At 43.3% G+C, this 26,387-nt stretch overlaps 2 protein-coding genes and 1 long non-coding RNA gene across 3 annotated transcripts in view; 1 reads left to right on the forward strand and 2 right to left on the reverse strand.

Moving 5' to 3' along the window:
* DAPK2 (death associated protein kinase 2) overlaps window positions 1-3,108 on the reverse strand; it is a 63,425-nt gene extending 60,317 nt beyond the window's left edge. Inside the window, exon 1 of the mRNA XM_083586751.1 lies at window positions 3,069-3,108. The gene's annotated coding sequence lies outside the window, so the exon portion shown is untranslated. The remainder of the gene's footprint in view (window positions 1-3,068) is intronic.
* Window positions 1,597-7,304, forward strand: LOC310749844. The gene is made up of 2 exons (XR_014541843.1): window positions 1,597-4,736; window positions 5,428-7,304. It is a non-coding gene; the product is annotated as an uncharacterized lncRNA (long non-coding RNA).
* TBC1D2B (TBC1 domain family member 2B) overlaps window positions 6,083-26,387 on the reverse strand; it is a 38,036-nt gene continuing 17,731 nt past the window's right edge. Inside the window, exons 6-13 of the mRNA XM_083586375.1 lie at window positions 25,150-25,545; window positions 24,038-24,148; window positions 23,199-23,392; window positions 19,596-20,090; window positions 16,922-17,039; window positions 16,137-16,322; window positions 14,763-14,884; window positions 6,083-10,045 (exon numbers count right to left, since the gene is read on the reverse strand). Of these exons, the coding sequence (XP_083442501.1) occupies window positions 9,850-10,045; window positions 14,763-14,884; window positions 16,137-16,322; window positions 16,922-17,039; window positions 19,596-20,090; window positions 23,199-23,392; window positions 24,038-24,148; window positions 25,150-25,545 (1,818 nt within the window). The 3' untranslated portion in view covers window positions 6,083-9,849. The remainder of the gene's footprint in view (window positions 10,046-14,762; window positions 14,885-16,136; window positions 16,323-16,921; window positions 17,040-19,595; window positions 20,091-23,198; window positions 23,393-24,037; window positions 24,149-25,149; window positions 25,546-26,387) is intronic.

The raw sequence follows: 26,387 nt of genomic DNA on the forward strand, positions 1-26,387 counted from the left end.
AGGGTCACCCATTTTAAAGGATGTCCTCACAAATTCCACCTAAGTACAGAATCTCTCTCTATCCACCGTCCCCCAGGCCTTTGGTTGCTATTTTTTCCAAATTATCTGCCTCCCATAAAAACTGCTCCAGTGCCCAATCATCTTGATTAGACTGTTTTCAACATAATAAAAGTTGCTTCTTGCTTCAGAGCAATGCTTATTTACCTGTGTGCAAATTTAAGCTATTAGCGGTGCAATCCTAGACACGTCTTCTCAGAAGTCAGACCCATTAGTTTAGACTTCTTTCACATTTACATTATAAATTTGCATTTATTATTACTGTTGTTGTTGGCATGTCCCAGCCACCTTTGCTGTGCTGGCTCCGAAGTGTGCCTCTCACCTCCGCAGTGAGCATAAAACCTGCATTGCGCACAAGGAGGAAGCCTCTTCATGAACTCTGAGTTGAGTCCACCCGGCAGATTCTCCTAATTCAAAAGGAAGAATCACAATATGACCATCATTTGTTACCAGCGGCGCAGTGTAGACTGCTGTTGTGCTGGTGTGTGGGCACCTGGCAGGGCGCGGAGGGTGAACGGAGCCCACCACATGAGCCCAGCTCTTGCTGCCGATGCCACAGGAGTGACACCCCCCTGAACCATGCTGTGCCACCCACGCAGGTGGGAGTCCAGCTGGCTAATGCAGCCCTTGGCAGGCAAATCCGCCCCCCATGCCCGTGGAAGGAAGTACCAAGTCTGGGGCCTTGCCTGCCTCCCTCCTTCCGCGCTTGCTTACTGCCCAGGGAGCGTGTCCAACAAGGAGCAAGCAGTGAGGCCAGTCTGGGCTCTGGGGCCAAGGACCCCTGGCAGCAGGCTGGGAAGGACATGGGGATGGGGCCCGTCAGGGTGCACCTGGGTGGGGATGGGATCCCTGTGGAAGCCACCACCTACATGGGGGCACCTGGTTTGCGCCCGGTCAAAACTATGCACCTGGAGTCACGGCTCCACTGCATGCTATGTCCCTGTTTGTCACAGGAGGAAGGAACTGGAGGAAAGTCTTGAAAAGCTTGTGGCCACCTGGAAAAGGAATTCACCTTACAGAAGCCAGAAAATATAGGGTCTCCCCACAGTGCTCTAGCACAGCCATCCTACCATAAAAGTAAGATGTGGCAACTCTGGGCACCACAAATAGTGGCAGAGTGGATAAAACCACCATGATATTCTCCTGGCAGCCCCCAGTGAAATGAGTGGGCCTCTGTCTGTCCTACTGCAATTGGGCAGGGCGGGGGCTGAGGGTTTGTGGCTTGGATGATGCCACACAGCAGGTGAAAGGCTCAGGTGATGTCTCAAGTGGGGATTTCCCCGCCCAACACAGCCTCACAGCAGCTGTTGCGGATAGAGCATACAGACCAGCCCCATAACCTGGCATCATTAAATTTCCTCTCAGTTAAAAATGTCAATGTTCACTGCTCTGCTAGACCAAACAGCTGAATTGTGCAGTCAATCCCTTTAAGAAAAGTCATCCAGTTCCACAAAACTGTTCTCACTTTAAAGGATGAACAGCAGCACACACACACACCCCCGCACCAGTTATGGGATAGCAATTATACTGAGGTTTTCCAGTGCAGCAAAACTTTATTTCACATTGATAACACAAAGGAAGTGTGTGACTGCCCTCAAGTATTTTTCCCACAGAATAAGCAGAAAGGTTAATCAAGGGCAGCCAAGCCACTGAAGTAAAATTTCAGCAAGGGAAGATGACTTACAAAATCACATTTTAATTTTCCAACGTAACAGGCACAATTAGTGTGCATCTGTACGTAACAGCAAAAGCACACATCTTTGGCATATGCTGCGAAGAGATCCTGAATTTTGGAAACTGGCTGAGACACCTTGATGCCCTCTTAATTACTTCATCCCATTTCACTGTCTGCTTCACTCATCTAAGGAGTGAGCTGGCTGCATGGACAGAGCCAGGGAGGCCCGGGAGGGGCAGCTGCCCCCCAAAAACATAGTAATAAAAATACATAACTAACTGAGGTTCTGCCCCCCCCCCAAAAAAAATCTGGGCTATGCCTTTAGTTGGCTGGCTGATTAACGTTAACATGCATATAAAAGTCAGGAACAATGTATAGGATAGCAAATCATGTAACCAATCAGACATATGAAAAATAATACATTTTTACCTAAGTTTCTTTTATATAATAGGAACATAAGAAGCTGCCTTATACTGAGTGAAACCATTAGTCCATCTAGCTCTGTACTGTCTACACTGACTGGCAGCAGCTCTTCAGGATTTCAGGCAGAAGTCTCTCCCAACCCTACCTAGAGATGCTGCGGATTGAACCGGGGGCCTTCTGCTGGCAAGGCTGGCCCTTCCCATAATCACTTCTTTCTTTCTTTCTTTCTTTCTTTCTTTCTTTCTTTCTTTCTTTCTTTCTTTCTTTCTCTCTCTCTCTTTGTTTGTTATAAATTGCTTCTAAAGTGGTCTACAATAAGATAAAATACAAAAGATTACCAACTCAATAAACTGAAAGCGCTAAAATAATTTCTACAGCTGCCCAATTAATATTGCAGGGGAAACCTTCTTAAAGAATAATGTATTTAATAGCTACCTACAAGACTTACACAATTATATTCTTATTATAAGGCAGGGAGTAAAGGTCTAATCATTAAAGTACACAATGATCAGCCATAAGGGTGTCTTCTTCTGTGGCTTATGAGTAACCATGCATTTCATATTAATGTTCCTATCCTGAAATGTATTTTCTCCCAAGAAAGTATTGTCACTTTGATAGGGTTAATTTTCAAATAAGCTTGATTAGGATCACATCCTTATATTAACCTTCAGACACCCACCCACCCAGAGATAGACAGATAGAGAGAGAGAGAGAGAGAGAGAGAGAGAATGAATTACAGTTATAATTTATAAGTGAAAACTGCCTCTTTTAAGCAAACCACACAGGCCAAGCAACAAGGAAGGTGGGGAGATCAGAGAGAAGCTGCTTGTTTGGGAGGCCCTTAACCCTTCCTGTCACCAATAGGGCGAGATTAAGAGATAAAACAATACATCCTGATGGCAGAGATACTTACAAAAATCAAGTGTGTTCTTTATCTTTTGATCTTGCTTTGCAAAACAGCTTCTCAATCTGTGTACATCTTTGTGTAGGAAGCATGTTTAGCATGGGAAACTGCTGGATAGTGTCACACCCAGCCTTTAAAATGCCAGAGGGTTTTTAAAATACTTACCACCCCACCTTTCTTTACTTACCTGGTTGAACAGGAATGTTTCGCCTGGCACCTAAAATATATAATGAAGGTACCAGGTGAACTTCTCTGGGGAGAGCCTTACATGGTTTCCAGATATCTTCTCCTCTCCACAGAAAGGGCATCACACAGCTCAGTGGTAAAACATCTACTCTGCCTGCGAAAGGCCCCACCTTCAATCACCAGCATCTCCAGGTAGGGCAGGAAAAAGGCTCCCATCAGAGACCCATTGCCAGACAGTGAAGACCATTCTGATCCACCATTGTTGGGCTCAGGATAACTAAGCTGCTTCTGTCCATGCGTTTCCCATAGGTTGACCATCCCTATTTTAAATTCACTCAGCCTTGTCACAGTAGGGTTGTTTTGTATTTGCTGCTAAGAAACTAGTCCTCTGGAACAAGCTAGCTTCAAAAATAAAAATCCAGCAAGCTTTATTCAAGTATATTATGAGTTACATACGGTAGTGTGCTCCGTTTCTACTTAACCTAAAAATTCTCACGAGGCTGCTCACAACATATAAAAATTACAACCAGAGACAGTAATATTAGTGAATGTCTATGTGCTGCTAATTGTTGACAGGAAACTTTTAAGTCCCTTCCTGTTCTTCCTTCTTTTTTAATATTTGTATAGAATTTTTTCTTACAAAATATGTCCACCCTAAGACACAAAAACTTGAATACAGCCGGTTACAGCTATAAAGACATGAGGCATAAAAGGCCAGATTCTTGCATTTCATAGTCATGGTTTGGGTGGCAAAGGGGGGGGGGGCTTGAATATCCAGGTTGGTGAGAGCACCTTAAAAACAAAACCACATTTTTTCTTTAGAAGACTATGCGTGCAGCTTGCATGTTTCAGCCTGGCAGGAGGTGATGGCAATTATTGCATAAGAATCTTGTGATGGGAAGTCTCCCCTCTCCAAATTAACCTCCGTCTCTAGAGCTCAGCAGTGAGGGACTGCAGAGGAAGAATCACCAGGGACCACCTTCTTGGGATGCTCCTGACCTGAAAACCCTAGTGCAGGAAGAAGCCCTGTTGCTCAGCCACAAAGTACTTCCTTGTGCTAATGGAAGTACTTTGTTGGCTACCATTTCTTAAACTGGGTTTGAACCCTATTGCTTTGTATCATGGACAAGCTCCCATAAGCCCTCGCTTCAGGGCCTTTTCTGTGGTGGCATGAAAACTTAGCAAAACTTCCTTCAGAAGGAGTCTTGCCAGCCTTGTTCTACTACATTTTTAAAGAACTAAGTGAAAGGCCTGGGGAAAATGTCTCGGCCTGACTCCAAAGTCACCAGAAGGCTGGAACCAAAATCCCAGTGTCTTAGCATCAAGAAAATGCTGGGCTGGAGGCCCCACTTGGCATATCTTTTAAAATGGTCCACCAGCCCCACCAAATTAACTGGCGCTACTGAAAAACAAGGCGTGTCAAGCATGATGGGAAGTAAAATGGCAATGTTACTGTCATCACTAAGATGAACACACTCTGATCTGCTCTAGGTGATCCATGCGATGGTCACCTCCAGGCTTGACTACTGTAATTCGCTCTACGCGGGGCTGCACTTGAAGCTGTCCCAGAAACTCCAGCGGGTGCAGAATGCTGCAGCGAGGCTCCTCACGGGGTCTCTGCCATGGGAGCATATTCACCCAGTGCTTTTCCAGCTGCACTGGCTCCTGGTGGAGTACAGGGTCAGATTTAAGGTACTGATTTTGACCTTTAAAGCCCTTCACGGCCTAGGACCCTTCTACCTACAGGATCGCCTCTCCTGGTATGCCCCACGGAGGACCTTAAGGTCCAGAAATAGCAGCACACTAGTGGTCCCGGGCCCTAAAGAAGTCAGACTAGCCTCAACCAGAGCCAGGTCCTTCTCAACACTGGCTCCGGCCTGGTGGAACGCTCTGCCTCATGAGACCAGGGCCCTACGGGATCTGATTTCTTTCCGCAGGGCCTGTAAGACAGAGTTGTTCCACCTGGCCTTTGGCTTAGAATCAGTTTGATTCCCTCCCCCTCTTTCTTTTTCCTTTCTCCTCCTACGAAGAGACTGCATCCTAATGTTTTAATGTTGTATCCTAATTTTTTAAATTGTATTTTAATCAACTTGTTTTTATTATTGGTTGTTAGCTGCCCTGAGCCCGGTCTTGGCTGGGGAGGGCGGGGTATAAATAAAAATTTATTATTATTTATTATTAGGGTTTCCTGGGCACCCTGGCCATCACCAGCATTTAGATTGGATCACTCCTTCCCGAGTCTCCTCTCAGTGGCAGCAGGTAACATTCTGGCACTGGGAAGAGAAGTTTAATGTCAGGGACTGGCTGGACAAGGAAGAGCGGTGGCAGCCAGTGGCCCAGGAGGCATCTGACGGGGAAGGGGATTCTGAACCAGGTTCAGACTGGTGAGACAGGGAGGAATAATTGGCAGAGAGTAAGAGTGAAGGGGAGAAGTTTGAGTAGCCACAGATGCTGGCAAGAGAAGGAGCAGGGGTTGCATCTCCTGCTCTGCAACAGAGTCCTGATTCTGCTCCTTCCCCTCCCCCACTCTCAGCACAGGAAAGAAGGGTTGAGAAAACGCTAGAACATGGCTGTGTGAAGAATATCAGGCTTCCTCCAAAAGGAGGTATATGCTGGTCTTCCGCCCACTGTCATCACCACCAGCCACATCAACTGCTGCTCCCCAGACCAAGCTCTTCCCAGGCAGAGTAATATTTTGCTCCTATTGGTACTAAATGAGGCTCAACTACCCCCCAGAACCTGCCAGCCTGAAGGCCCTGGAAAGAGTCCCAGAACAGTCATGCAGGATTTAAAATCGCTTTTAGTCTCAATTTTAGCAACAAAGTCAAACTAAAGCATTACAAAATTACTGATTTTTATTGTTTTTGGCAAAGATTTCCAGTACAGAACCAGGTTACATTTCAAGGATGCAACCCATTAATTGTGCCACATCCCGGGTTGTTTCTAATACATAATACTTCCCAAGGGATGAGTTAAGAGCTGTACAAAAGTTTAACAACACCAAAAGAGAAACAAGTTTTTAAATTTCTTCATGAGGGACTGAAGCAAAGCATGTTTGTCAAATTGACTAAGTAGTGGTTTGTAATGGCTCGGACAAACGACAAGCCTAATTCCTCGTGCTAATGCGGAAGACAACTACAGTGTAGCTGTAGGAAGAGGAAGGAGTTGTTCAAGTTCAATGTTTAACAAGGGACTTTCCACTAGGAACATATTCCATGTAAGCCCAACTCAAAAGAGGAAGGCTCATCCACACTTCCTATTCATTTTAGCCAGGCTTGCACAAAAGATGCTCCAGATCAGCCCTGGCCAACTCAGCGCTCTCCAGATGTTTTGGACTACAACTCTCATGAGCCCCAGCATTGTATGGGTGTGCTGGCTGGGGCTCATGCGAGTTGTAGTCCAACACACATGAAAGGCTCCAGGTTGGCAAATGCTGTTCTAGATTAAGGGCACTGGGCACGATCAGTTTCTGCCTACTGAGTAGCACTTGACAACTATAGAGAAAATCTGCCTACTGTGCAGTACAGGGCTAGGCATGTACTGCTTGATCCCCATTCTCTCTGCCTCTAGTGTAATAAAAAATTGGTCTGTGACTTGGAAACTTGCACAAACGGCTTCAGCGGTGTGGATTATACAATACTTATAAGAGAAATCATGCATAAGATACTTTGCATATATAATATGTAACACAATTTGAAATTCTTTACAAAAAAAGAAAGAGTAACAGAAAAACCTCATTGCAGTAAATGAGACCTGAAAAAGATGGCACATATTGGACGGCGGCGGGCAGGGGGGTGGGGAGGTTGTTCAAACTTTCTTTGTTGAACTCTGCTCTTAGGTTATCAAATATTCTTGCCTTGTTCTATCCTACAGTTTGAGGCTTGGAATCATCTCACAGAACTGTGGTCTATCTCATGGGTTTGATTTCTAGGCCAGCATACAAATGTCAGGCAGCAGGAGCTTCTCATCCAATTTCCAAAGTGGGTCCACACCCCCCCCGGGGGGGGACAACGACAACTGTTTCACATGTGAGTTCAGGTGCACTGAACATAACCGTCTTTACAGTGGGAATAACAGCATTTGCAATAATCCATTTTTTCTGTTTAACTAGTCGAACATCCTTAACAATCTGGCACTAGTAGACTCAAGGTAAGTAATAACAAAGATGCTACAAAACTGAGGAGGAGTTTCAAAGAACACAGATGGATCCCCTTTAACAAGCAAGTGCTAAGAAAACAAAAATATTCTACCCCACATTTGGTTTGAGACTCTTTCAGCCCTATCAGAAGACAGTTAAGAAAATCTGACAGCCTTACACTCCTTACAACAGGAATTGGAGATACAGTACCTGTAATACTACACGGAGGAATCTTAGTATTATTCAGGTACAATGTATTTAAAAACTGTAAGTGGCATTAATGTATTCCAAGGCTCATCTGTTCAGCCTCCTGTGTCAATCTCCTGTGTCCTCCCTTGCTTGCCCCACAGATGGTTCTGATCCTGCCATCAAAGGAGAGTGTTGCCTGATAGTACCAAGCCGACATGCCACATGAAATAAAGAGTGAAATAAAATGGTACACTCTTGCACTGCTATCAGCACAAGTGAAAATTTCATGGCCAAAATATTCCTTATCTCCAACAACCTCACAACAAAATTGTCAATTAATGATACATTTTAGAAACCATCAGAAAGAGGATGGCAACAGTCTGGAAAAAGAGGCTTTATAACATGCTCACAGATTCTTGCACATAAGTAGAGAGGTGCTCTTTCTCTCCGCATTCCCTGCACGCCACTCCTGCAAACGATCTCTAAGCCTTTGCTGTCAAGAGCAGCTTACAAGGTGGCAGGGGAGGAAACTGTTCTTCAGAGAAAGGAATCTTGACTGGAGGCCACTTGTCGGATGAAGGTAAACATCCTCAGGGCTGAAAAGGCCATGGCAACTTTTGGAAGGGCAGCATGTAAGGAAGGAATTCTTTTTTACATGAATAATAAAATTATTATTATTATTGCATTCATATCCGTGTCTTCTAATGAGGACAAGGTGGGGTATTACTTTTCCCTTCTCCCCACTGTAGTCTACCTTTTTTCTTGAGAATTATACTGCCTAATAAAAAGGCACCTCGAGTGTGGGAAAGATGAAGGGGAGGCTCTCAGCACAGCCATATTTAATAATGAAAAAGAACACCCATCCCTCAAGTAAAGAACCGCCTGCCTTCATTTTCTCCAGGTTCATCAACTGTATCTAAGATAACACATATTTCTGCAAAGGTCAGAATAATACAATAGAAGGAATCCACCTGTAATTTCACTGGCGTTAAGTTTCAGCAAAATGACAGGAGCCAAGCACCTAAAAATGTGCAACAGAAAGAAGTACAGAAGTGCTAAAAGAAAAAGAAAAAACAAGTTTAAATATTATCAGAAATTAAACCTTTCATAAGAGAAAGCAAATACACAATTCACATTGTTTGATTCTTCTAGGGTTAATCTATGCCAAACCTCTCTGTGGCAGAAAAATCAGGTGAATTTATAGCACTTTCACAGGTCATTAAGTCAAACCAACATGCTTGCTTAGTTGAGCAATCTGCCACTCATTTAAAAAAAAAATGTTTCTCAATATAAATCTCCAAGGTCTAAGGGCTCATTGGGATTACATGGAGGGGAAGCCCATCAGGCAAGAGCACCCTCACCTGGCCAGAACAGGTAGGTGCTGGCAAAACACAACATATCCTTCTGCCATCCTGGAGAGGGCTCCTATGCCTTTAAGAGTATCATGTAAGCGAGAAAGCACCATTTCCTTCATTCCTGTAGTACCCAGAGAAAACTTTTCCAGCAGAACTACTTCTTGCCTTCCAGTTCTTAAAGCGATAGACCAATGGTGTCCAAGGCAGCCTTATTAATAGTCCTCAAGGTGCTCACTTAGCACTATGTGAAAACAGACTTCAGCAATTCTTCTTTCTAAAAACAGAGCCATTAGGACCAATGGAATGTCGTCTTCAGAGGACTTTGCTTCCTGGCAAAAGCACTGAAAGGCTTTTGACTGGCCTCATGAGGCCTCTTCACATTTTCATAGTTTTGAAGTACGTGCACAGATATGCTGAAGATCTGTCAATATTTGGGCTGGTTTTAAACAAACAGATGGACTGCCAATGCTAGTTGGCAAATGAAAAATGCCAGCTTAGTTCAATATACTCAAGGCTAATGAGGAGTGATTCTCCCAGATGGATTTTGGGGCAGGGGAAAGAGTGGGGAAAGCAACTGGGAAAGAAGTGTAAGATGGTGGATATTAAAAAGATTAAGGACTTTGTGCTACTGCTTCCTATGTGTAGGCACTTCAAAAATGAGTCCTTCAAAGAAGGGGGAAAGTGGCAGCTCAGGTGCAAGGTGCAAGAAAAAGTGCTCTCTAACACTCTGGCAAAAAAGGTAAACAGAAAGAGAAATTTTGGTGGAGGGTGGAGATTTCTGCAACGGCATGCTAAAGACTTGGAAATCTGTCCTGCAAATTTCCAGCTGACGTTGCTTAGTTTTGCTGGATCCGTAAGGAAGAGGCCACTCCACAAAACTTTGGTCAAGCTTCCAGAAAGAGTCTTGGCCCCTGGGGGTTCCTCAACCATCTTCTTCATCATCACTAATGAGGTCCCTTTTATCTGGGTTAGTTTCCCGCTCACGCAAGAAGTCTTCCCGAATGGCTTCAAGTTCCATGAGCTCCAGGCGGACTTTCTCCAGGTGGTAGGCCCTCCGATTTCTTATCTGGCGCAATGGAAAGGGATTCAGATCCCCAAAAGCAATACTGATGAGTTTCCTGGAATAAAAAAAAAAATAGAAAATGCAGATGACCAACCACATTCCTTTAAAAAGGGTTTGTTGTGTAATCCACCAAGGTTCAGTCCCAAACAGATTTCAGCAGTTGCAAGACAATCCTAAAACTCTTCTCTCAAGGTCAACAACACAAAACTCATGAACAAATGATAACCAGGGATGGGGGAGCCTGGCACAGGAAGGAAACAAGGTTGGAATGTGGCCATGGTTGGGAAAAGGTTGAGAAACACTGGGCTAGACTGTAGGAGGAGAGCCTCACCTTTCCCACATATTGAAACAATATGGAATAGACGAGGTCTTAAAGTTTCTGCTTCTCATGGAGCTGAAAAGGTACACAGAAACCTTTCTAAAGGGGAACGAAGCATAAACCCACTAAAGATGTGGAAGGAGTGTGCAAAAGAGATGCTTTCTCCCCTGCTGCCTAAGTTTGTCTAGTTATATCATAGGTGGCATTAAGTAGATTGGGAGTGATCTGCAGTAGATTAGCAAGGATTTCTGACTCCCACAAAGCAGATTCTGCAAGTTAGAAGTCTGTTGACCTCAAATATGTATCATTCAGTGCAAGCCCACAAACCTACTTGGGTAGCTTTGCTAAACAAAACAAAAACCTCTCTCACGTTCCTAAATTTAACTGGACACACAATTTGCAGATTCAGAATTGCTCAAATGCTCCCAGCTTGTAGAAATTAGCTGCAGATCCAAGTCTAGATGCAGTTTACAAAGCGAGGAAGTCTCATGTTTCTGAGAAGCATGAAGCCATGCTTGGTCTACTCAAGCAGTGCTGCAGGTTCCAGCTGTTTCTCATCATTCTGTCTCCTTTGTTTATAATGAAACATTTCATCTGTCATGGCAGAGAGGAACTGGATGCTGTTTGCTTATTTCCCCCTCAAAATCTGCCTAGAAGTATACATTATTTTCAAAGGTAAAAAACAAACAAAGAACTACAACTTGAAAAAAGAAACAAGGCATGTACTTTTGTAAACAAAGAAAATATTCTATCTCTGCCTAGAAAAAACTTATTGCTGTTTCAGTGTAACTTCACTGTACTCAATGAACCTAAATACACATTTATCAGGAAGATGAGCTCCTGCAGCATTTCCCCATAATTCTCCCATTACTTACACATCACAAAAATCTTAAAGAACTCATACTACTTTGTGTGTAAAATGGGCACGGCTAGTGTCTGTATTATAGTAAAAGTTTTGTATTTGCGTTAGTACTGTAATGTATGATTGGGGTCCACATAGTAGAGGCAGGAACAGCATAAACAATGACATCAAGTCTGTGAAGAGTTCAGAAACCTGGCTGTAGCTAGTTGAATTTAGTCGGCCAGGGGGTGCTGTATTCCAGCACCATAGATAGTGCTTGAAGAGGACTGACTGCTTTAATTGGGAATGGGAGCTTTCCAGAGAACTTTGCTAGGTCAACAATGCAAAAGTCAGGTCAGGTTTCTAAACCCTGGCCTTCAGGAACAAACATAGCACATTGAGCTTGACAGCTACAACTTAGGAACACGGCTATCACTGGAATTTTTGAGATCTTGTTGGACTGCTTAGTGGTCAGCAACCTCAAGTACCTGGGCCTGTACATTTCAAAACAGGAAAGAACATGATGCAATGTAAGTTGGCTGAAAGTCTCCTGAGAAGAGGAGAAGGCAGTTCATCTGTTTCTGATGAAAACCGAAAACCTGAAGTGTCACTCCTGGGGGGGAAATCTGGGACCAAGCTATTCCTGTGCTGAGTTGCCTTTTAAACACTCACCACTCCACTTGCCAGAATTATCAGGACATAATCAGACATGTACCTTCAAGAAGTGACTAGGAATGTATCCCTTTTCACTGGGGTCACAATGCACTACTCCAAATATCTATTCCCAACACCAACAATGCACTACTCCCAGCATCAACTTGCCTAATGTTCAAATGGTTTTCTGAAGTCCTTCTCCAAGTGCCCCCCACAGGGGGTAAAAATAAGAGACAGAGCCTGTTTGGTCATGGCACCGTCTGTGGAATGTTTTCCCCACTGCCAAATCTTATGTCTTCCCAGCCCCAGGTGAGTGGAACACTTATCACCTAACTAGGCATTTAATAATGTTGGATTTATCTATTTAATGCTGCTTTTAAGGTTTTAATTGTATTTATAAGCTGTCCTGCCCGCTGTAGAATACAGTAGTACCTTAGAAGTTGAACAGAATCCATTCTGAAAGTCCGTTCGACTTCCAAAACATTTAAAAACCAAATCGCAGCTTCTGATTGGCTGCAGGAAGCTCCTGCAGCCAATCAGAAGCCGTGGAAGCCCTGTCGGACATTTGGCTTCTAAAAATAGTTCGCAAACCGGAACAGTCACTTCCAGGTTTGCGACATTCAGTAGCCAAAACGTCTGAGTTCCAGGGCGTTTGACAACCAAGGTACAACTGTAGAAGGATGGAGCAGATTAAAAATAAATACTGTTTACATTTCCATTTGCCTGCTTATAGTTTAATATAAATGCTAATTTAAAGCTTTTAAAAGCCCAGGTTGTTCAAATTAGACCTAAAATTTCCCCCTCTTTTTTCTTAAGGCCTTTTCCTGTTGTGGCACCCATCTGTGGAAAAGCAAGCCATGTCAGGCCCCATCATTATACCGCTTTAGGTAGTTGTAAGAGTCTGGGTTTTTTAGGTAGCCAGCCAGATACATGTTTAATTTGCTAGCTTTGGGGCTTCTTTTGGGTTAATATTGTTTTATAGATTATAAATGTTGTATATAATGTGTTAATATGACATCTGCTGTAATTGTGATGTTTAGCTTATGTCAAGGTGGGAACTGGGAGCCGGCCAGCAATAATTCACCAGGTGTCAGTAAAGTTAACTCTTTATTCAAAGAAAAAGCAAAACGGCTCAGGTCTAGTGAGCACAGCAACTCTTCCTGTATTTCTGAAACAATGCCTGTAAGTGGTGTCTCCTGATCTCGAGGTAATTGCAGCAGTAACACTTTATATATCTATCTGTAATGTAGTGGCAGTGGCAGAAAGCAATCGCTAGGTGGTGTGCTTGCTTCCAATGCAGCTTTGCTATATATCAGTCTACATAATGAGGGCTTCTGATATACAATTTATAAGCACTTAGCGCTAGATGCCACTATAAATCTATCAATATAATGAAGAAGACTATAAATCTACTTGCATAATTAGACGTTGGCATCAACCAGAGGCTAGCCAGCTGGCCTGATAAGGAAAGGAGTCAACTGTGCGACAGGCCTACCTCAACCCAGCCATGAAGCTGGCACCCAGACATGAACTTGGTCCCCCCCCCGAAAATATGAAGGAAGGAAAATGTACATCATTAAGAGCACCTGCACAGCCAGCTATTGAGCCTGTCCAGTGTCTATAAATGCTACCCATCTCAGCAAAGGAGGGAGTTCCAGAAGAAGCACTGAAGAACCGAGGAACCAGAAGGAAAAGAACTGAAGGCGAACTGAAGAGGGACTGAAGAATCAGCAGTGCAGGGACCAGCTCACTTACCACCTGTGTGACCTGCCCACCAGCCTGAAGGGTCGGCAGCAGTCTCTTAGCAGCTGGCAGGGCATGCAGTTGAGCTTATATGATTATTTATCTTTATCTGTCTCTATAACTGTTTGTACTTGTGCTTAGAGTCTAGCTTATAGTGTCATATTATTAATATTTATCAATAAATAAACTGCCGCCTTCTTTACCTGGTGGTCTATTGGTTTTCCATCTGCTGTGATTGAAAAGAACCTATTGCCTGCACCTTGCTCTAAGAACTAGGCTAGGCAGCTGGTAATGCACTTCCCAGTAGGTCTTGCCCGAATGAGGAAGTTGCAAGGACTGAAGGTCCTTGCCTTCCCACTGCTCTCTAAGTCTCCTCCTCCCCCAGGTTCTTCTGAAGCAACCTGAGACTTCTTCTCCTTGTCTGTCTTTGCTCTGCCCTTTTCATAACTCTTCAGGTTCTGGGAGATATGAGGGGAGGGGACAGGCCTGATCTCTGCCCTTTGCCCCCTACCTTCTAGCCTCCACTTCTGCCTCTGATTCTGGACTGCCCTCTGCCGCCACCTCTTCCTACTCACTAAACCCTGTTGCCTCTTCAGCTTCTGACACCTCCTCCACCCAGTCTTCTCCCTCTGACCACTCATGGTCATCCCACCAACAATCCCCTGGCTCTGGGTCTTCTTCCCTTGGGGGTTCCCCAGCTGCTGCTTCCCACCACTCCTCTGCATCCAGCTGGTTAATGACAGCTTATTTTTTAGTTGCTGCTTTGCTAAGAGTATTTTATAGGTTGTAATTGTTTTATTGCTTATTTGTTAATTGTTTTACATTATTTATGCTGGATTTGTGATGTTATTGCTATTTATTGTTTATAAGCTGCTTTGGGATTCATTTGAATAAAGAGCAGCATAGAAATACAATAAATCAAATCAAACGAATCAATTTTGATGGCTGTTCTGGAACTGTTGTTTGTTTCCAGTTTGTTAATGTTCAGTTGAATTATAGGGCTTCAAATGAGGATTATTGTTTGTTTTATACTATTTTGTTACCAATTTGTTAGTTGCCTTGAGTTTCTTTGGAAAATTAGGCAGCACAGAAAACTTTACACTAAATTGTTTTAATTTGAGCGCATGGAATGAAGGTCAAGTCAGAGACTTGAATAAAACCAAAACAGAACATAGATATTCTTTCTAAGTTTCCAACTTTCAAAAAGGCCCTTACCTAGCATCAAGGACTGTGCGAGTGAAGTATCTGAGGTACTTGAATATGGACATCGAGTCTTGCTGTTTTAAGATTTCCTCCTCTTTGTATTTAAAGAGCGCCAAAGCAAACCGGAACATTACCTAAATGTTTGACAAACATCAGGTTACAAAAGAGAATGAGCAGTGTTTAAAATGCCACTTCAGTTAACTGCATGGAAGAGATCATTAACTATTTAGGCCACAAAAGCCTCATCCCCTCAACTACTAGAAAATTATGGTTAGTCTCGCTTCCCACTCTGTTGGCTTCAGAAACTCCATGAGGCACTGCCCACATGCATTCAAGGCACAAGGACTAGAACCCTGGTTTTCACAAGGAAGAGATGTTTAATTATAGTGCAACAGCAGAGTCTCATGGAATTCGCACAGAACTATTTGTCAATATCCTTCCAGAGGTAAATTTAGTTCATCCTATCAAATTCTCTAAGCAGTATGAAAGATAGTATTTAGAAAACATTAAAACTTAATAGTCTGGTTTGGACATAACGCTCAACTACTGTGAACAAGACTCAGGCTGTTCATTCATTCCCCTTCCTCTCCTCTCCTCCCCTTCCCCTGGCTTGGCTGCAGTTTAGCATTATGTCTAAACCCTAAACAGTGATTAATTTGAACTACATTATATTGAAACAAGTCAACTTCATAAACCAAGGTTTGAAGATGGTTTCAGTAAGTCATAGTTGACTGGACACAGCTGGCCAGGGTGCAGCCATAACATTAAACTGCAGTTAGTTAAAACAGAAACCAAAACTTCCTATCTCCTCATGGCTGTACTGGAGGAGGGAACTAACAAGTTTAAGGCTCATTCACATTATGCTAAATCAGGGGTCAACAAACTTTTTCAGCAGGGGGCTTGTCCCTCAGACCTTGTGGGGACTGGACTATATTTTTTGGGGGGGGATGAACGAATTCCTTTGCCCCACAAATAACCCAGAGATGCATTTTAAATAAAGGGCACATTCTACTCATGTAAAAACATGCTGATTCCCGGATCGTCCACGGGCCGGATTTAGAAGGCGATTGGGCCTGATCCGGCCCCTGAGCCTTAGTTTGCCTACCCATGTGCTAAATCATAGCTTAGTCTGAACATTGCCAGCAATTCAATTTCTTTCCTCAAGCAATTGTTTCATCAGCAGTCATTAAAGATACAGGGCACAACCTAGCAGAAAATTCTCCTACCCAAGGCACATGGAAATGAATGGGACAACTGAGCTATTGCACAGCTCCTATTCATTTCACTAATGTTTGACAGGAGAACATCCCACTGGGTGGCATCTCAGCTCAGTTTTACCCACAGGTTCTACAAACATCAGGAAACATTCAGGGTTATGCCATGTACCTTTGGCCCCTCGTACAAAAAAGAGTCCCATATCTTGAAGAGTATGTCACTGACCACACTGTCTACAAACACAACAAGGAACCAGTTGAAGGTGATGAGCGAGTAGTCCACTCTGTATTGCTCAAAGTGGGCATGCAGCCGAGGGAGTTTCTCACTCATCAAGTCCTTGAAGACTCTCTGGTCAACCTAAAGGAGTGCAAGACAAAGGAAAACTCATTCAGAAAAAAATGGAATAAATGGTACTATATTTTTTTAAAAAATAAAATGGCAGCCTCACAAGGCCTTAAAGGAGGGTGAGTGAATCTCTAATGCCAGAGCAAACTGGTATATGATTAAAAAGGTGGCACTTAAAAGTAGGGATAATTTCTATAGAACAAGAACCCCATATGTAGAAATATAATATACACTGGCAGAAGGGACATTTATCAGTGTGAAAGAGCAAAAATCTAAATACATACAAGCTGACTAGTATGTCTAATTCTCAAAAAAAGCATGTGGCTCATAACCAAAAGAGCCAGATTGCAGCTGGAGATTCACGTGACTGGATGTTTTTACATGCAAAACAAAAGGAAAGACTTCCTGTGTGTAATAATCCACCAAGTCAGGGCAACAGGTTCTAGCCTAACTTCCATTTCAGTATGTGAGTTTTCTATATGCAGGGATGTGTATTTGTTGCATGTATGGAGAAAGAGCTTATCACTTAAGCCCCTACCAAGATTCCTCTTCTGGTGTTTGAGAGAACTAGGCCTTTAGAGGCTGAATTTGCATGCCGGCACACTCCATACCTGGGAGCCTAGTAAGGTTTTAGTATAATAGTCCCGAGGCATGAAGACCTCCACTATTGTAACTAGGCACCAAAAGGCATCTTCCTGCTCCAAGTAGAGAAGTGCAATTGCCACCAGTCTGAAAGACAGAAGATAAAACAGAACAATCTCATATTGCAAAGCTGCAAGAATCTGGGTGCCATTAAAACTGATGCTGGTAAGTGACGGGCACTAATATATGCATCAACCACAGAGAAGGGCTAAAATGAGCGCTGCTTGGCTTGTTTAAACATATATGCATACGTACTTCACCAGCTTCATCTGGTTCACCAGCTTTGGCCATTCCTGGACAGGGATAGTCCATCCATTGGGAACCTTGAGGCTAGTTTACTGCAATGTGTTCTATGTGGGGCTGCCCTCGGGCCTGGTTTAAAACCTCCAGCTGGTGCAGAATGTGGCAGCCAGACCACTGATAGGGGCACATAACCAACAACATGTGACCCAATTGTTAAAATATCTGGACCGGCTGCCCATCTACTACTGAGCCAGGCTCAAGATTTCTGCATTAATTTACATATCACTGAACAACTTAGGTCCAGGGTAAACCTCAGGGACCATCTGAACCTTTATGTCCCAGCTCTTTCACCAGTAGAAGCATTGCTGTTTGTCCTGAGTCGCTGGGGGTCATTTGACATCAAGGGTGAAGGACATCATCTCCCAGAATGTCCTCTCCATGGAATGCAGCCTAAAGATCCAGTGTGCACTTACAGACAGCATGGAGCCATAAAGGGAGATGTCTGACCAGCTGAAGAGGCAAAAGCACCAGCCGTCCATCACCATGTTCCTCTGCAAAATACCACCAGCAGCAGCAGCAGCAGCAGCAGCAGCCAAGCACTTCAGGGTACCAGTCTATTCCTTGTTGCTGTTTCCACATCTTCCTCCAGCAACGAGGAAGACTGAGTGCCACCACTGCCCACCAGCAACAACAACAGCAGCAGCAGCAAGAGAAGTCCTACAGCCAAGCACTTCTGGGGTACCAGTCCACTGGAAGACTGAGAGCCACCACTGCCACAATTCCTGCCCATCTGGTAAGTACTGCTGGTTTTTTAAAGGGTTTTTCTAGGGGTTTCAGAGGTTTAGATGGTATGTGTATTTCAATTCTACACAATTCCATGTATGTGTGCAGTGCCTCGGAACACAACCGCTGTGTAAATTGGGAGTTGCCTGTAGCTCTAGACCAATCTGGTTTATTGCTCAAAGGAATATTGCTGGTGCTATTAGAAGGGTTCTGGATATTATTATTATTATTATTATTATTATTATTATTGAATTTATATACTGTCCTATACCTGGGGGTCTCAGGGTGGTTCACAGAATAAAATCAATATATAAAACAAAGATATAATTCACCATGCACACAAATGTAATTCTTCTGTAACTTTAATTTCACTAGACACCTTCAAGACCTTTGATTGTATTGAATGGAGCTACTTCAGGAAACTCTTATCAAAGAGTTGTTTGGGAATAGATTTTTACACTTATCTGAGCATATTTATTCAGAATTCTAAGCTTGCATTACCCTTGGTGGAATTAACTCCACAAATTTCACAATCAAACGAGGGACCAAACAAGGCTATCCACTATTGCCACTCCAATTTGCAGCAGCAATAGAGGCTTTAGCTACAAATCTAAGAGATATCCAAATTCAGGGAACTGAACATAAATTAAATCCATTTGCACATGATCTGCTAATATGTTCTATGATCCTAAAAGAGCTCTCTTGCCTCTGCAGCAGACTCTTAGTATGTCTGCTAAGGTTGCTGGGTGTGTGTGGGTGTGGACTAGATGACCTTCTACAATTCTATGAAAAAATAATTAAAACAAATCAGTGATGTTTCCTATTTCCGTGATTTCAGAACACAACTGGTTACACTCTAATTCTGGTTTTAAATTGCTATGTGGTGGATTCAGATATCTCAAAGTAGTAAAATCATGGAGTTATGTCAACTTTACTGAAGGAATTTTGGGGATCTTGACAAAAGGCTACAGAAGCATTTAAATTTAAGTTGGTTAGGCCCAATTGCAGCTGTGAAGGTGTGCATTCTTCATAAATCTCTATTTTTCTTTCAGGTCCTGCCCATAACTATCCCTCTTTCTCAATTGGCTCAATGGCAACACTTGATTAATAATTTTATTTCAGGAGGTAAAGAAAGCAGGGTGTGCTGTCTAACCCTGTATTGACCAAGAACTAAGGGAGGTCTTGGTGCCCCAAATCTTAAGTTGTATTACGAGGCTTTCCAATTAAAACAGTTGACATATATGATCAACAACTCAGCTTCAACTCTATGGGCCAAAATGGAACTGGAACCCTTGGAACCCTTTCTTAACGCCTTACCCACCCAGAAAACTTCATGGGCTTACATTAGCAAAATAAGTAATCTGTTTCTACAGCTGACCCTTTGAATATGGCATAAATGGCAATCACTCATTTGCCGTCACCTTTAACTCCTATTTTAGATCACCCAGCCGTTTGCTTTACAATAAATATCACTAGTTCCTATTGTGGAGATAAAGGGGAATCTCTATGTAATTTATGTTTCTCCTCTCATAACAAAATGACAATAAATATTTCTTTTTTTAAAAAAAAAGTGAGACATGCCAAATGACTACAGAAAATGAAGAAAACAGATTCTACCTGTTGAGACCCTGGCAATATCCTATGTCTGGGTTCCGCCAAGAAAATGCAAGCAAGACATTCCGCAGCTTCTGCACTCCTTCAGACGTCAGAGAAGAGTAATGCTTGTTGTTGGGCAAAGTCCGTAGAAGATCTAGCTCTATCTGCTTTGAAGCCGGGTTCTGCTTCTTCAGGGCATTCTGAAGCAGTGATTGGAAGTAGCCTGGGTCCATGTGTTCTCTGAACTTCTTTACATGAAGGCCAATGCACCATTTCCACATCTGGGAGCGGTGGGCATGCGGAATCCCATACCGAATGAGGTTCTTAAGTTCCACAGAACGCACCATCTCCCTGTTCATGGTGCTAGCCAGATAGTTCTCCCACTTCACCCCTGTGGACATCTCCTGGTTTTCAGTAAGGGAGAGGGATTTCAGATCCAAGGCCCGAACCTTCGCTACCAGCTTCTCTTCCTCATCATCCTCTGGGACTGTCTGAAACCCATAAATATCATATTCACTGTAAAGGAGAGAGAAATCTGATTAACTGGGAATCTTTAGGAATGAAAAAAACTCAAGCAAGAGAAAGGTGATATTCTGGAAGTCTGCTATATCTTTTGTGAGCTCAGATAAATGCACTAAGTCCCCCCTCCCCCTCATTCTGTTAACTCATTCATTTTAGTAAGGGAGCAGATGGCGCTGTGGTCTTAAAACACTGAGTGTCTTGGGCTTGCTGATCGGAAGGTCAGCAGTTTGAGTCTGCATGATGGGATGAGTTCTTGTTGCTCTGTCCCAGCTCCTGCCAACCTAGCAGTGCGAAAGCATATCAGCGCAAGTAGATAAATAGGTACCGCTGTGGCAGGAAGGTAAATAGCGCTTCCGTGTTGTGATGGCCTGGGATTCGGACTCAGAGGCTGAACCTGAGGAATCCCAGCCTGCACAGGAGTCCCCACCTCCAGAACCAGCTGAGCCGGGGCTGGGGCTTGAGCCTGAAGGGTCCTCACCTGTGCTGGGTCCTCAGGTGCAGGCACCAGCTGAGTCTGCTCTGGCTCCTGAGGTGATGGAGGACCCATTGCCTGCAGGTGCTCCACTCTCAGCCCCGTCAGGAAAAGCTGAGGTTGCCTCTGGGTAACCCTCCAGCCTAGGTGGAGGGAACTAAGTTCCCGCAGGAAGAGTGCTCGCCTCCAGGCCAGGAGAGGCGAGTCACCTGTGGACCAGGGCCGCCCTATGCCTCGGGGCAGATAAAAGTCAGCCAGCCCCAGTCCCAGGTTGCAGGAGCAACATTGTTGGTAGCCTGTTCCTGCCTGCACCCTGTCCTGCTCTTCTGCCAGAGTTCCTGACCTCGCCCGACTCCCTGCCTTGGACCTAGCTTCAGCTTTGACAGACAGCCTCTATACCACACCCTCGACCTCGGACTGGACTCCGACCTCGCCGCACGGTTAACCCTCGGGACCAGCACACGTGTGCTCTGGCACTCGTGTGAGTGCCCTGTTGCACCAGAAGCGGTTTAGTCATGCTGGCCTCATGACCCAGAAATCTGTCTGTAGACAAATGCTGGCTCCCTTGGCCTGAAGTGAGATGAGTACTGCACTCCATAGTCAAGTTTGACTGGACGTAACTGTCCAGGAGTCCTTTACCCTTTAGGTATGTGTTGTTGTTGTTGTTGTTTATTTGTTTGTTTATTGTTAATTTATCAATCATCTTTTAAGCGGCTGTCTCAAAGCAATTTGCATATAAGGTAATTATGAACAGTGAAAAATACAAAGCCTACAAATACATTTAAAACAAGACAAAAACCCTAGCAAATGGACAGTCATGGGAAAGACCTGGGAAAGCCTGCCAGAACACAAATATCTTCAATTGTTTCTGGAAAGTGTGAATAGTGGGAGTCTGTCGTATCTCAACAAGAATACTATTCCATAGAACAGAGGTGGCCACTCTGAAAGTCTTGCTCTAAGATCTTTGAGTCTTGCAGGAGAAATTCTTCTGCAGACTACAGAAATCTACTGGATGTATAAGGGATAAGGTGGTCTCTTGCACTGATTTAACACTTCAAAGCATATGTGACAGATTTAATAGCAAAAGAATTGCCAATGACAATGCTAAGGATTTAATTACACCTGTGCTTGCCAAAATTATTGAATGCCTCACCAGAATGGTAATGCCATCACACTGTGAAATTAAAAGTTTCTAGTCTCACACATTTTAACCATTATTTTCCAATGGCAAGGGATAGGACTCAGAGCTTGGAACTTCTCCATCCTCCCCTTTCCCAACAGCACTCAGTGATCTTCCTTCACCTCCAGTTTCCAGTCTCCTGTTTTAGAGAATATTTCCAAATATATTGTGAACCATCCTGAAATCTTTTGGTGAAGGATGGTATATTATTATTATTATTATTATTATTATTATTATTATTATTATTAAGTTAAATACTTCTTATAAGTGTTCAGACAAAAAAATTCCTCAAGTTAGAAAACATGCTGATTATACTTGAGTTAAATAAGTTAATCCAGGCTTTGCAACTAATTATTGAAGGGATGGTACACCCCTCTTTCTTTCTCTCTCTCTCTCTCTCTCTCTCACACACACACACACACACACACACACACACACAGTTTAAAAATATTTAAGGGGTTATCTTGCCGGGGAGGCTGCAGAAGTTCTAGCTCAGAGGAGCTCACCCTAAAAAGGTGTTAAATTCAGTCCCACTGTTCCCCATAGAAAATACAATGCTACTGGCACCCATTCCAAATGCAGAAGTAAAGAAAGTATTTGGCATTGGTGTCTTAACATCACACAACAACACTTCACACAAGAACATAGGAAACTGCCTTCTACCAAGTCAGACAAATGACCAGCTAGCACAGAACTATCTAAGGCACATGCTTTGCATGCAGAAGGTCTTAGGTTATGCCTACAGCATCTCCATGTAGAGAAGGGAAGATCTAGAATTCTGGAGTCATTGCCAGTCAATGTTTTTCCCCCCTGGTAATTGCTTTTATGTTCACTTTCTAGTACACAAAATGCAGTAATAACAATAAAGAAAGAGAATAGGTCAAAACAAGAAAGGAAAAGGAAGGCTATGAGGAGAGAAGAGGGAGTGGTTAGTCTACTAAAAATAGTAGAACTCCAGACAATTGTCCTTCATAAGCATATTATCCAAGAACTGCTGCCAGTCAGTGTTGACAATCATCTCACTCAGTGTATGGCATCTAAAGTCTACTCTACACCAATTCAGCACAAGCTCTCCAGGATTTCAGGCAGGGGATTCTCTCCTGGAAACTGAGGGACTGAACCCAGGCGCTCAACCACTGAGGTAGTTCCATAACTCTTACAACAGTCCTAACAACACGAGTCTTGTATTATCCTAGTACATGTGTGCTGGTGGAGCATGCATACGTGCGCCCCGTTTCACCCCACCCCGATTCTGCCCTCTTTCGGGTCCAAAAGGACTGCCAAAGGGCAACCAGGCAAAGACATAGTTGCAGTTAAGAGATTTAAAACTGCGAGTGCCAGCTTAGTCCCTCAGCTGCTACACTGCACTAGCTCTCAGAAAAGGCTGCGGTGTTTTACTTTATTTATATAGCTGTATCAAATGTGAAGTTATCAAGAGTCTTCTGTTTACCTGACCATGTGAGGTTTGAAGTATGTCTGCTCCAGGTGCTCACTGCTGTCCACTTTCAAGGCATCTTCCAGGAGCTGGGCCACCACATCATGACAAGGACCCTGCTCCTCTGAGCAAACTGGGGTCTTCATCTCTTGAAGCAAGATAAGATACTTGCTTTCCACTTGGCAGAGCTTGGCTTCAAGGCTTGTATACTGCAGAGAATACACCAAAGAATTCTTTCAAATTGGCACTTGCAGAAACATTTCAGTGATGCATGGGAATCCATTTCAATAAGCGAGTGAGTAAGTAAGTGTATGCACAAGCTGTCCCTCTCCCATGAAGATAAAACAGGGTTGAGAAACCTCAGTCCCAGAGGCCAAATGCAGCTACCTACACCTCTTTAACTTTATGCCTGGGATTCTCCCCAGACCATAAAACCTCCTCAAGTGCTTTTGCTTGGCCAGAATGCACGCCTCTTGGTTGTGTGGAAGGAGGATGTAGAGATGCGTATGTGCAGTAACCAATGATTTTTTGCATGGCTACAATCTCCTGCACAAAGGTAAGAGTCACATCCACGTGCATCTGCCCTGCCCACAATTGGTGTGTGTCGCCTGGAAGGCTGCCCGTGAAGTAATGCTGCAAACCTAAGACTGAAAAAGGGTTCCCCACTTCTGAGATAAAACGAGGATGTTGCAGTTCCAGAAAAAACAGAGGGTTCTGCAAATCAGCATAACAATAAGTTTTAAGTTCCTCTTTCTATATATTGCTTGAAATTTTCACTTCTGGCAATGAAAGCTAGCAGGATTTTACTTTGTGTCAAGTGAAAGATTTACAATGAGCATCTGTGTTAAGCTGACCTTTGTCATCAAGTCTCTTTCTCTGTTTTCAGCAGTTCTCCGTAAAGCAGACAGTTCTAGGATCTCTTTATTTAAAAATTTGTTCTGGTTTTTATAACCCTGAAGACTATCCTGTGAACAAAAGATATGGATAAATATAGGTTATTTTAAATATATATTATGAGGAATACAAGCAGTAAGGACTAGTGAAGCTTGACCCAAGAAGCTCTACTTTTCTTTTGTTTTTAAAACAGTATATTGACACGGTGGGGAGGCACTCCAGAATTACAGAGAAAGTGCTGAAGTGGGGAGCTAGATAGTCAAAGAACTCAAAGGCGTGCTATAAATTCCACTCATGAAAATTTGACACGGTGGACCATTTTAGGGCTAGACCACTAGTAAAACTGTACTCTCCAATTTTATACAACTATAGCGAAAATGAAACTCTAATGACAAAACAATGATCTGACTCACTGACTTCCAACTGTTGCTCAATCACTCAAGATCATGCCAAGTTTCTTGAGAAGCTCTACTTTAAAAATCAAATGTGTCTCAAGCATTAAGAAATAGGGAAGCAATGAAAGTTTATAAGAGAGTTCTATACTTTCAAATCATTAAGCTGTGACTGTTTCTGCTGGGCTCAGTCTTCCCTTAAGACTCTTCAGGTCTGAAAGTTGTCAAATAAGGCAGCATCTTGCCACATATACTGTCACTCTCTCTTTAATCTGTATTTGTATCATGCTATATGTGTTCTCATGTTGTTGCTCTTATGGCATTTTGTTACTTATTCATGGATGTGATCCCATTCCTTAAACCTTGTTTGCAACACCTGTTGTGATCTGAGAATTGGGTCCCCTGCAGCTCAACTCAGATAGATGCAATGCCAAAACATAGTTTGGCAAGTCAGGGCCACCTGCAAATGATCCTCATTCCACCTCTCTTCCATTCACATTCTCTACTTGATAGTTTTTACCAACCAAACTTAGCCCTTGTGTCCAAAATTAGTGAAATGTGGTAAGTGCCTTGCTTCCAAACCAAGGTTCAAACTATTTCCTGAAAATATTCAGCCTACAGAAGGACACATCACATGGAATTCTCAGGGCTTCCACTACTGAAGCAAAAATGTTCCTTACTTTCAGCCTGTCAAGTTCCTGCAATTCTTTGTTGATGGAAGAAGACATGGGAGAATGGACTGATCCTCCACTCTGGCCAGATGACTGGCCCTCGCATTCACTCAGCTCCCTGGAAAGTTTCATGATCACTTCATCTTTGGCTTGAATGGTCTCCATAAGCATGCCCAGCTGCTCATTGAGCTCGCCCACCTTGCATTTCAAATTCTTTACTTCCTGCCGCAAACTGTCCTTCTCCAGATTAAGCTTTTCAAGCTGGTTGTTGAGACCCAATATCTGATTGTCTTTTTCATGAAGCAGCTCTAACTTATCTTTGGGGACTCCATCACAAAGATGTCCTACAAAATATTTGTCATACTGTGAAGATCTGACAGTCTGCTGCAGAAGCCGCACAAGTTCCTTTAAGGAGAAGGGAAAAAAAGATATTGGTGAACATGGTGGCATGCGCAAGTTAGATGTGCTTTACCTCTTAACTCCTGTTGATTTTAATTCCTCCTCTGACAGCTTTTATATGCTTGTGCTTAATTATTTTTACTGAGAATATTTTTGTTTTCTTCCTATATACATCATGTTGCATCACATTGCGGTTTGCATGGCCACCATGCCAACTCCAGTGTGACAAATGGCAGCCAGGAGGAAGGAGAGGTGCTTCACAGACTGGTTTAGTAAGCTACTCTGAAGCACCTGCCTCCATTAAATGCAGTTGCAACAAGCTTTAACCAAGTAATTCACAGAGGTTTAGCACAACAGCTCTATTCTGAAGCAGGAGCAGGCTGGCGGGGGAGGGGGGGGCTTTGGAAAGGGGTTGGAAGATAGACCGGGTTGGTAAGTGGAGTGAGCAGAAGCAGTGGTCCCAATATTTTATACTTTTGTAAACCGCTTAGAGGTTTGCTTTACAATAAATAATAAACCAAATAAAAAAAACCTATTTGGTTAAATAAAAGATAAACTAGGTCTGTGCAGCCAAGACGGCTCTTAACTTCCATCACTTGTGCATCTACCCCTCGTGACAGACATTACACCAATTTTTAAATTGAGGAAAGTTTTAAAACCATTGCAACATGAAACTGAATTCTGTTTAAAGAGAAGAATCAAAGCTCTGGGTAGATGCCAGCCTTTGGCCATACCTACAGTAGATCTTCAGAACGAACAATTAGGGTAGTAACTGGAACGATTTTTAAACCAAGCACATCAAAATTCTGCTGCAAGTTACTCTCTCTCCCCACACCTACAATCATTCA

This window comes from Podarcis filfolensis (genome assembly GCF_964270895.1).
Source record: "Podarcis filfolensis genome assembly, chromosome: 14".
NCBI classification, from domain to species: Eukaryota; Metazoa; Chordata; class Lepidosauria; order Squamata; family Lacertidae; genus Podarcis; species Podarcis filfolensis.